We start from the raw sequence: 12,432 nt of genomic DNA on the forward strand, positions 1-12,432 counted from the left end.
ATTACCAATAGCACTCCAACTCTAAGAATCCAGTTCTTCCAGGAAGAGTGTCTATTACATACACAGCATTGAACCACTGAATGAAAAATGCTTAATCCAGGAAACCCTTCTCTCTTATATATAAAACATCTGGTTCAATATGTTTTAGTATATTAGATATAAAATATTTCAATATATTAAATATAAGCCTCCTGTTTCCATACCTATTTTAATATTGGTTTTTGAATTTAAAAAAATAGTTCATGGTTTCACTAGAGTATGTAACAGAAGAACTGGGTTGTCTCCAAACTAGCTGGATATTTGCAAGAGTTCACTGATAGCTTTCATTCTATTCATGTTAATGTTGTCATATTTGGGTAGGTCTTTCTACAAATACAATTAGGAAAACACAACAGAAGGGGAGGACATTAGACACATAGAAGGCAAAAGACTTATCTGTGTACCTGGCCATCATATTGAATCTTTAATGGAACAAAAAAATTAAGGGCAGTTGAAGAATTGTGTGCAATATGGTGGAATTAAAAATGACAGCTTTTTATTCTCCTGAATTGAAAAGATGCTGACCCCCTCCCCAAAACAAAAGCTACATTCTGAGGGTTACCAATTATTTAAATAACTCATTTTAATACAAATGATGAGATGACTGTAGTGATCCAGTAACACGAAAAAGGAAAATATAAATTTGTCCAATAAGAGACTAATAAGTGAACTTCGTGTAATCTTCAGGATCCCAGAATGGATTATGAAAAGCATCATCTCTGAACATTTAGTCAAGAAAGTGATGACCACCAGGTGCTGGCATGGGGTCATTAAGATCCAACTCACAGCTGATCAAACAGACTTTAATTTTTGGACAGGATTACTAGAAGCATTGGAAAACAACTTTTCTCAGATGCTTATCTCATATGAGGCACATATAAAATCCAGCCATAAAAATCTCATTTAATCCTTACCCAAATCCTATGAGATAGAGTTTTACAATCCAAATTTGAACTATAAGACTATCAAGGCTCAAGGAAGTTATATAATTTGCTGAAGCTCAAACAGTTAATAAACCACAGAGTTGGGATTCCGAAGACTTGATATGAGTTAAACTTCATGTTTTCACCTGAAAGATAAGCCTCTAGCAGCTTAGATGGGGATACTGAAGACAAAGTGCACATGGCCCTCAAAAACATCTCCTTTTGAACAAAGTGTCTCAAATCTCGTGAAAAAATGTGGAAAATGGGCTGGATGGTAATATTCTTTGATGATACCTTAGCAGAGAGCTCTCTACTCTTCCACCATCTGCTGAGGAAATGGAAGATGAGGCTGGGTGTGGCAGCAAGTGTGTAGGATGAGGGGACCCCTCAAAGTACAGCTCAGCTCACCTTTTCCCCATGAAGTCAGCCCTATTTTCTTTTCCCTCCAATTCCTGCATTACATACTTCACATTAGGTTTTCAGGTTGTACTGAACAATTTATGACTAATTAAAGGCTGACGTGACTTGTTTTCTGACGTTTATTAAAAGGTAGGGACTATGTCTTACAACTTGTTTCTCCCATATCATTTATCACAGGCCTGAGAAAACAGAAGGCACTTCATAAATGACAACCTACAGGTTCATTTGGGAAATATAAATTACCTCTTAATAACTCTTTCCTAAAGGTTGTTATTTTTCATTGAATTGAGATAAATCTGATAGTATAAAAAAAAACAAAGCAGTGAGCATCCTGCTTTATAAAATGAAGCCATATTTAGGAGATATGAATCTACTTATGACAGTATCATTGCTACTCTCACTTCATAAACCTTAGATGTAACAAGGTCAAGACGTCTGCATGTGAAAAAATACTGAATAGCTTATTGGACCTCAAAAAAGAAAAAGACAATTTTATCTTGGCTTCCCTATTCTTTCCACTGTTTAGTGGTCAAATGGTAGCTAATCTTACCTTGAACTTCCCATCTGAAGAGAAAATGCTAACCCACTTATTATCATAGTCTGCAATGATTATGTCCCCACTGGGATGCACAGCTACTCCTGTGGGCCGCTGCAGCTGCCCAGGAGAGCGTCCTCGGATGCCAAAACGACTTTTGAACTGACCATCATTGGAAAATATCTGTAAAACAAATGCATTCATTGAGATGTGAACTAGCACATAAGTTAGTGAGGAAGAAACAGGAGAGAAACATTTGTCACATGTACTACAGGTCAGAACATGCCAATTCTGTGTGAAGAAAAGTCTCTACACACACAGTAAGCTCTCCTTTCCTTCCTTGTACCATGTATCTTTAATCGTAAGTAGGAAGATAGGCAACTGTGCCTCCTATTTTATCAATGCAAATGGTTAAAAGAATACAGTCAGGGGCCATACCTGCACACACTGGTTGTTACTGTCTGCAATCAGTATCTTTCCACTTGTAGAAGCAGCTACCCCTTGAAGATTTGTAAATTCTCCTTTATTTCTTCCTTTGGTACCTAAAAATATATGATAAAAAAAACACAGAACTTACGTGACAGAAAAATACAGTCCCCAGTTGAAACAGAAGAATTATTCAGGTTTCCACAGGCAAACTGAGAATGCACTGTTTTTAGATTATACTTAGAAAAAGGAAACCCACCCTAATCCATATGCTACTAAACTTCTCTTGCAGACCAATAAAGTCTTTGCAAAATTAATTTTTTTAGGAAAATGCCAATTAAGATATATTTAGCCTCCACAAAGACACAATAATAAAAACAAATACTGCAATTGAGGATATGCACAAGGAGAGGGCCTTATTTTAGAGCTTGCCAAAATCCCACCCATTCATTCAGCAGCTCTTAGAAGAAACCTGACTCGAAGAAGCTTCTTAGAAGAATATTGGTTTTCAGTACATTTAATAAACCATAAAGCCACGGATGCTATAAAACTAGCAGGCTGATTTTCACATGCTGCATTTACTTATGCATTATTTTCAGAGACTCAGTATCTCATAAGTTGTATCTTCTTCCTGATAATGTAAAAGATATCCCAACAGAGTGCTCTCTAGATTAAGCAAATAAGAAAGGCAAAAGAAAATGAATTAAGTCAAGTGATATTCTCATCTGTACTAGACTTTGTTACAGGAGAGATGAAGCAGGAGGGGGAAAATGCCAAGGTGTCTACGGGTTCACAGATACCCGTTTTTGTTTCAAAATAAGTGTTTACAGCTTATCAATTAATGTATGAATAGTAATGGATGGGAACAGAATAAACTTTGATCAGTAATGATCAGGAAGGAAGTTTAAATTTTCATAGAGAGAGAAAGCTAAGCCTCAGTTTTATAATTTCATTCATATTCAAAAAAGCAATTTGATATTTTGGTTTTAAGACCTCAATGCAGTGCCTTAGGAAAGAGCAGAAAAAGCATGCTGATGGTAGCTAATGTCTAACACACATTTAAGCACTGCTAAGGAATAGTTAGACTCTTCTGAAACATATTTTCAGGTTTAGGAACTAAAAAACTAAAATTGGTGACTGAATTAAACTCAGACTAACACCAACAGAATCGTAGGCAGAACCACCTTAGATTACCTGGTTCTCACCACATCCACAGGGCAGTTGTTTTATTGAAATCCTGAGTTCTATCAAGTTTACTCACCACCTCTATATCTCATCTAATGTGAAAGAAAAATTTGACATCCAGAATCTCACAAGAACATCTTCTGTGTCTTGGAGGAAACAGTTCTGTTTTATTTCATTTGAGATGTATCGGAGATGATCTTTTATACTTGATCTGTGTAGAATCACTACATATGTACCATCTTATGCTTTCTAAAAATGGGTGGGTATTTGTTGGTGGGGCACATGGGGGGCTGGCCCTTGAAGGAGCAATGTGCCAACATGGTATTCTCTTTCAATCATTCCCTCTGGTGTCTGAATAACAGCTGGGTAACAGGTAGAGCAAAACTAAAAGAAATGCTCAGTTCATAAAAATTTTTTAAAAGATAGTGGGGGCAAGGCTAGGGTTCCCCAAGAGTAAAATTTAATTAGCAAAAACTTTTGATAGCTAGCAAGATGAGCTAGCAAGTTAGCAAGATGAGGAATGGAGGAGGACCAAGTCAAGTAACCTAGTAAAACAGCAAGAGCCCTACAACTGGGATGGGAACATAAACAAAAGAAGTGACTCTGTGAAGCAACCGGGCCTGCTGCAGGTCTTTCTTTGTGTAGAACTGGAAGGGCTCCCGAAGCTTAGAGGGCACACAGGTTTGGGAAAGAAATACTGAAAATGGGGAGGGACACCTGAACAGGGTAGACGAACATAGGTTTGCTCTCCTGGTCCCAGCCTGCTGCCCTCTTTTACTTAACCTTTTGTCTGTCCTGCAAAGGACAAAGCCTATTCCACTCTGACAAGGCTGTGCAGGCAGCAGCAGTTGATGGTTGAAAGGAGGAAAATTGGGGAGGGTCGTGCTTTAGGAGAAGCTAAGGGATTACTCGGCCAAAAGGATTTATGAAAATACAGAGGTGATGTTGATGGAGGGAAATTACATGAGCAAAAAATACCAACGTTTTTTTCATTGCAGAAATACACACACATTTTTGAGTGGCAGTAGAAATAGGAAATAATTGTATGTGGGGATATAATTTTTAAACTTGGGAAGACATTTAGTTGGAATCCACATCAACATTCCGAACAAGAAAGATCATGCTATGCCCTGTTTGAAATGGATGTGAGGTGCTCGGTGCCTGCCAATTCTGGGTCCTGAGAGCAACGGCACGATGCTGCACAAGAGCGCACTGCCAGAAAGGGGTTCCACAACCTCTGGGAGACCCCAGGGCTGGGTGCTGGCCCAGCTCTTAGTCTTGGTCCCAAGTTAACTCCAGCAAACTACAGCTTTGCCCCACAGCAATAAAATCACAGGGTTGGAGGAATATCTGCAGTACAAAGATTGTTAGTGTATTTTTGAAAGAGCTAGATGGAAGATGCACTGTCGTTTTAATTTTATAATGTTTGTTTTAAAAAATGTTTTTTGGGCTCTGTTTTCAAATAGCTGGGATTGGTGTGACAGGTAACATCCCGATTCTCATGAGCATCTTTTGTCAGAGATTATCGAGCATCATTTAAAAAAAAAACTCTTGAGTTTTTACACACACAGGAATTGTAGTGTTATTTCTGAGATTAAAGGAAATTACCAGTGTATTCTTGAGGGACAGCTAATGCTGTTTCTATGAGCAGTAAAACTAGAAAAATCTTGATGGTGAATAATGATGCAGAACTACAGCATATTCTTGAAATGCTTGCTATCCAGGTAGTTATAAAGTATCTGGAGATCAAAATAAATAGAAAGCCCTGAAGTTAGAAATAATTTGGGATCATGCTTCACTCATCAACATTTTTAGCAAATTCTATTTAGTCTATAGAAAACATTCTCCCACTTTCTGAAGTATTCCAATATCTAATATCTAATGTAACTAAAACTAGTTCTTTCATAACGAATATAAATGCAATACAAACATACATACTATTTATAAAATGTCTTCCTGACTACTTTGATGTATATGATCTCATTTGATGGTTATATTTTGGCTAGTAAAATGAGTAACATGGGTTTTTAATGTAATTATAAACAATTCAGCAACAATTCCATAAGATAATGAAACATGTTTTTCCTGTCAAATTAGCCTATGAAGCATGAAATGAATTTTTAAGCCAAGAGTTTCTCATCCCTGCTTTTCCTGGCTTTGTCCACCCATGCCTTCAGGAAGATAACAGGACTAAGGTAAACGTCTGGACTGAAACAGGGGATCAATAACTACAAACGTCCTCCCACCCCCACTGCAGCCTAACATGAAAATCAATGCTAAATAAATCCAGATACTTCAAGTGGGCTGATGCATAAGGACAAAACTGAGCCAGATACAGAGTCTAACACCAGATCTTCAACCAAGCAGGTGTTTAACAAATGTCTGCTGAATGAGGGAGTGTCTGCATGAATTATTAATAACCAAGTAGATTACAACCCACAGTACATCATGGGAAAATGAAACGTTCATTAATGTTTACAGCACTTTCATATACATTCTCTCATGCATTCTCTGTAACAACTGTATGGGTAAGCAGGATAAATACTCTCGTTAGATTTTATAGAGGAGAAACTGAAGCTAGACACATCACAAAGGTAGTAAAGAGACAAAGAAAGGAATAAAACCTGGTTCTCCTGATCTTGTACATAATATTTTTTCTAATATACACATTGCTTCTTCCTAATTAGACTCAAGAATAGCAGGTTTCTGAGATGAGGATAATTACCCTTTGGGTGCATAAGGATCGTGCTTTTTCCATAAAATTCTTTAGGAAACTGCATCCCTTATCACATGGTATTTTAACTGTGTGTCTTTATTATCACATGGTATTTTAACTGTGTAACTGTCTTTCTTATCACATGGTATTTTAACCATGTAAGTATCTTTCTCAATAACCTGTGAGCTCACTGAGGGCAGGGCAACATCTCTCCTGTTTCCCATCGCCCCTGTAACACAGCACAGTGCCTGGCCTGCAGGAATTATTAGTGGCATCATTTTCCACTTGAAAAGCAATAGAGTTCCCAAGGATGAGATTCTCAAGGGGTGAGGGCAAGGTTCCTGCAATGATCTCAGATGCCATATTAGCACAATCTCTTTCCACAGAGATTTTAGGGAGGGAAGGTAGTGGCTGCAAGGGTTAGGGAGAGCAGCGGGGCATAAAATATCATATCTCGGAAAAGGAGCCAAGATGGCAGCGTGAGTAGAGCAGCAGAAATCTCCTCCCAAAACCACATTTATCTATGAAAATATAAAAAAGACAACTCTTCCTAAAATAGAGACCAGAGGACACAGGACAACATCCAGACCACATCCACACCTACGAGAACCCAGCGCCTCACGAAGAGGGTAAGATACAAGCCCCACCCTGGCAGGACCCGAGCGTCCCTCCCCCTAGCCCACAGAGGGAGGAGAGGAGTCAGCAGGTAGCAGGAGGGAGCCCAGGACTGCTGAACACCCAGACTCAGCCATCCGCACCAGAGCGCAGACACAGTGCATGCGTGGGGACCTGGATACTAGGGAAACAGGGCGGCAGGACTGCTGAGCAGGTGCCTGAGTCTGATACCGGAGAACAAAGAAATGGGAGCGGCTTTTTTTTTTTTCTTTGGCAAGTGCTTTTTGGAAGCCTTAAAGGGACAGGGACCCCAATACTAGGGAAACAGGGCAGCAAGACCGGTGAACGGGTGCCTGAGACCGGCGCCTGAGGACAAAGAAAATTACATGTTTTTCCTTTTTTTTAAAAAATTATTTATTTAAATTTTTTTTTCTTTTGTTGTTGCTGTTGTTGTTTTGGTTTGGAGAGTGCTTTTTGGAAGTCTTAAAGGGGCAGGACAGGACACTTAGACCAGAGGCAGGGAATCTGGGGATCTCTGGGCACTCTAACCCCCCCGGGGCAGCAGGGAGCACAGAGGCCCCTTACGGAGATAAATAGTCTCCCGGCCGCTCCCCCTCCAATGGGGCTCCACCATTTTGGAGGAGCAGCCCCAGCCAGGCCATACCCACAGCAACAGCAGAGATAAACTCCACAGCAACCAGGCAGGAAGCAGAAGCCCAGTCTGCGCAAAGCTGCCAAGCACAAGCCACTGGAGGTCGCTATTCTCCCAGGAGAGGAAGGCCACAAACCAACAAGAAGGAAAACTCTTACAGCTGTCACTCGTACCAGCTCTGCAAACTATCTCTATCACCATGAAAAGGCAAAACTACAGGCAGACAAAGATCACAGAGACAACACCTGAGAAGGAGACAGACCTAACCAGTCTTCCTGAAAAAGAATTCAAAATAAAAATCATGAACACGCTGACGGAGATGCAGAGAAAAATGCAAGAGCAATGGGATGAAGTCCAGAGGGAGATCACAGATGTCAGGAAGGAGATCACAGAAGTGAAACAAACCCTGGAAGGATTTATAAGCAGAATGGATAAGATGCAAGAGGCCATTGAAGGAATAGAAATCAGAGAACAGGAAGGTATAGAAGCTGACATGGAGAGAGATAAAAGGATCTCCAGGAACGAAACAATACTAAGAGAACTATGTGACCAATCCAAAAGGAACAATATCCGTATTATAGGGATACCAGAAGAAGGAGAGAGAGGAAAAGGGATAGAAAGTCTCTTTGAAGAAATAATTGCTGAAAACTTCCCCAAACTGGGGGAGGAAATAATTGAACAGACCACGGAAATACACAGAACCCTCAACAAAAAAGATCCAAGGAGGACAACACCAAGACACATAGTAATTAAAATGGCAAGGATCAAGGACAAAGAAAGAGTTTTAAAGGCAGCTAGGGAGAAAAAGGTCACCTATAAAGGAAAACCCATCAGGCTAACATCAGACTTCTCGACAGAAACCCTACAGGCCAAAAGAGAAGGGCATGATATATTTAATGCAATGAAACAGAAGGGACTTGAACCAAGGATACTGTATCCAGCATGACTATCATTTAAATATGATGGCGGGATTAAACAATTTCCAGACAAGAAAAAGCTGAGGGAATTTGCTTCCCACAAACCACCTCTACAGGGCATCTTACAGGGACTGCTCTAGATGGGAGCACTCCTAAAAAGAGCACAGAACAAAACACACAACATATGAAGAATGGAGGAGGAGGAATAAGAAGGGAGAGAAGAAAAGAATCTCAAGACAGTGTATATAACAGCTCAATAAGCGAGCTAAGTTAGGCAGTAAGATACTAAAGAAGCTAACCTTGAACCTTTGGTAACCACGAATCTAAAGCCTGCAATGGCAATAAGTACATATCTCTCAATAGTCACCCTAAATGTAAATGGACTTAATGCACCAATCAAAAGACAGAGTAATAGAATGGATAAAAAAGCAAGACCCATCTATATGCCGCTTACAAGAAACTCAGCTCAAGCCCAAAGACAGGCACAGACTAAAAGTCAAGGGAGCATATGTGAAACAAATACTAACAGAACTAAAGAGGGAAATAGACTGCAATGCATTCATTTTAGGAGACTTCAACACACCACTCACCCCAAAGGATAGATCCACCGAGCAGAAAATAAGTAAGGACACACAGGCACTGAACAACACACTAGAACAGATGGACCTAACAGACATCTATAGAACTCTACATCCAAAAGCAACAGCATACACATTCTTCTCAAGTGCACATGGAACATTCTCCAGAATAGACCACATACTAGCTCACAAAAAGAGCCTCAGTAAATTCCAAAATACTGAATTTCTACCAACCAATTTTTCAGACCACAAAGGTATAAAACTAGAAATAAATTCTACAAAGAAAACAAAAAGGCTCACAAACACATGGAGGCTTAACAACATGCTTCTAAATAATCAATGGATCAATGAACAAATCAAAATAGAGATCAAGGAATATATAGAAACAAATGACAACAACAACAGAAAGCCCCAACTTCTGTGGGACGCAACAAAAGCAGTCTTAAGAGGAAAGTATATAGAGATCAAGGCACACTTGAAGACGGAAGAACAATCCCAAATGAACAGTCTAACATCACAATTATAGAAACTGGAAAAAGAAGAACAAATGAGGCCTAAAGTCAGCAGAAGGAGGGACATAATAAAGATCAGAGAGAAATAAACAAAATTGAGAAGAATAAAACAATAACAAAAATCAACAAAACCAAGAGCTGGTTCTTTGAGAAAATAAACAAAATAGATAAGCCTCTAGCCAAACTTATTAAGAGAAAAAGAGAATCAACACAAATCAACAGAATCAGAAATGAGAACGGAATAATCATGACAGACTCCACAGAAATACAAACAATTATTAAAATGACTACTATGAAAACCTATATGCCAACAAGCTGGAAAACCTAGAAAAAATGGACAACTTCCTAGAAAAATACAACCTCCCAAGACTGACCAAGGAAGAAATACAGAAGTTAAACAAACCAATTATGAGCAAAGAAATTGAAACGGTAATCAAAAAACTACCCAAGAATAAAACCCCGAGGCCGGACGGATTTACCTCAGAATTTTATCAGACACACAGAGAAGACATAATACCCATTCTCCTTAAAGTGTTCCAAAAAATAGAAGAGGAGGGAATAATCCCAAACTCATTCTATGAAGCCAACATCACCCTAATACCAAAACCAGGCAAAGACCCCACCAAAAAAGAAAATTACAGACCAATATCCCTGATGAATTAGATGCAAAAATACTCAATAAAATATTAGCAAACAGAATTTAACAGTGTATCAAAAGGATCATACACCATGACCAAATGCGATTCATCCCAGGGATGCAAGGATGGTACAACATTCGAAAATCCATCAACATCATCCACCATCAACAAAAAGAAAGACAAAAACCACATGATCATCTCCATAGATGCTGAAAAAGCATTTGACAAAATTGAACATCCATTTATGATAAAAACTCTCAGCAAAATGGGAATAGAGGGCAAGTACCTCAACATAATAAAGGCCATATATGATAAACCCACAGCCAACATTATACTGAACAGCCAGAAGCTGAAAGCATTTCCGCTGAGATTGGGAACTAGACAGGGATGCCCACTCTCCCCACTGTTATTTAACATAGTACTGGAGGTCCTAGCCATGGCAATCAGACAAAACAAAGAAATACAAGGAATCCAGATTGGTAAAGAAGAAGTTGAACTGTCACTATTTGCAGATGACATGATATTGTACATAAAAAACCTTAAAGACTCCACTCCAAAACTACTAGAACTGATATCGGAATACAGCAAAGTTGCAGGATACAAAATTAACACACAGAAATCTGTAGCTTTCCTATACACAAACAATGAACCAATAGAAAGAGAAATCAGGAAAACCATTCCATTCACAATTGCATCAAAAAGAATAAAATACCTAAGCATAAACCTAACCAAGGAAGTGAAAGACCTATACCCTGAAAACTACAAGTTACTCTTAAGAGAAATTAAAGAGGACACTAACAAATGGAAACTCATCCCATGCTCATGGCTAGGAAGAATTAATATCGTCAAAATGGCCATCCTGCCCAAAGCAACATACAGATTTGATGCAATCCTTATCAAATTACCAGTAACATCCTTCAATGAACTGGAGCAAATAATTCAAAAACTCATATGGGAACACCAAAGACCCCGAATAGCCAAAGCAATCCTGAAAAAGAAGAATAAAGTAGGGGGGGTCTCACTCCCCAACTTCAAGCTCTACTACAAAGCCATAGTAATCAAGACAATTTGGTACTGGCACAAGAACAGAGCCACAGACCAGTGGAACAGATTAGAGACTCCAGAAATTAACGCAAACATAAATGGTCAATTAATATTTGATAAAGGAGACATGGACATACAATGGCAAAATGACAGTCTCTTCAACAGATGGTGCTGGCAAAACTGGACAGCTACATGTAGGAGAATGAAACTGGACCATTGTCTAACCCCATATACAAAGGTAAACTCAAAATGGATCAAAGACCTGAATGTAAGTCATGAAACCATTAAACTCTTGGAAAAAAACATAGGCAAAAACCTCTTAGACATAAACATGAGTAACCCCTTCTTGAACATATCTCCCCGGGCAAGGAAAACAACAGCAAAAATGAACAAGTGGGACTATATTAAGCTGAAAAGCTTCTGTACAGCAAAAGAAACCATCAATAGAACAAAAAGGAATCCTACAGTATGGGAGAATATATTTGAAAATGACAGATCCGATAAAGGCTTGATGTCCAGAATATATGAGGAGCTCACACGCCTCAACCAACAAAAAACAAATAACCCAATTAAAAAATGGGCAGAGGAACTGAACAGACAGTTCTCTAAAAAAGAAATACAGATGGCCAACAGAGACATGAAAAGATGCTCTACATCGCTAATTATCAGAGAAATGCAAATTAAAACTACAATGAGGTATCACCTCACACCAGTAAGGATGGCTGCCATCCAAAAGACAAACAACAACAAATGTTGGTGAGGCTGTGGAGAAAGGGGAACCCTCCAACACTGCTGGTGGGAATGTAAATTAGTTCAGCCATTGTAGAAAGCAGTATGGAGGTTCATCAAAATGCTCAAAACAGACCTACCATTTGACCCAGGAATTCCACTCCTAGGAATTTACCCTAAGAATGCAGCAATCAAGTTTGAGAAAGACAGATGCACCCCTATGTTTATCGCAACACTATTTACAATAGCCAAGAATTGGAAGCACCTTAAATGTCCATCGGTAGATGAATGGATAAGGATGTGGTACATATACACAATGGAATACTACTCAGCCATAAGAAGAGGGAAAATCCTACCATTTGCAGCAACATGGATGGAGCTGGAGAGTATTATGCTCAGTGAAATAAGCCAAGCGGAGAAAGAGAAATACCAAATGATTTCACTCATCTGAGGAGTATAAGAACAAAGGAAAAACTGAAGGAACAAAACAGCAGCGAAATTAC

At 39.0% G+C, this 12,432-nt stretch overlaps 1 protein-coding gene across 11 annotated transcripts in view; it reads right to left on the reverse strand.

The window, feature by feature from the left end:
* TRIM2 (tripartite motif containing 2) overlaps positions 1-12,432 on the reverse strand; it is a 191,314-nt gene that overhangs the window by 18,479 nt on the left and 160,403 nt on the right. For all 11 annotated transcript variants that reach the window (XM_036998842.2, XM_036998836.2, XM_017654530.3 and 8 more), the window contains 2 exons: positions 2,356-2,459; positions 1,933-2,100 (listed from right to left, as the gene is read on the reverse strand). In XM_036998842.2, the coding sequence (XP_036854737.2) occupies positions 1,933-2,100; positions 2,356-2,459 (272 nt within the window). The remainder of the gene's footprint in view (positions 1-1,932; positions 2,101-2,355; positions 2,460-12,432) is intronic.

The sequence above is a fragment of the Manis javanica genome, chromosome 3 (genome assembly GCF_040802235.1).
Source record: "Manis javanica isolate MJ-LG chromosome 3, MJ_LKY, whole genome shotgun sequence".
NCBI classification, from domain to species: domain Eukaryota; kingdom Metazoa; phylum Chordata; class Mammalia; order Pholidota; family Manidae; genus Manis; species Manis javanica.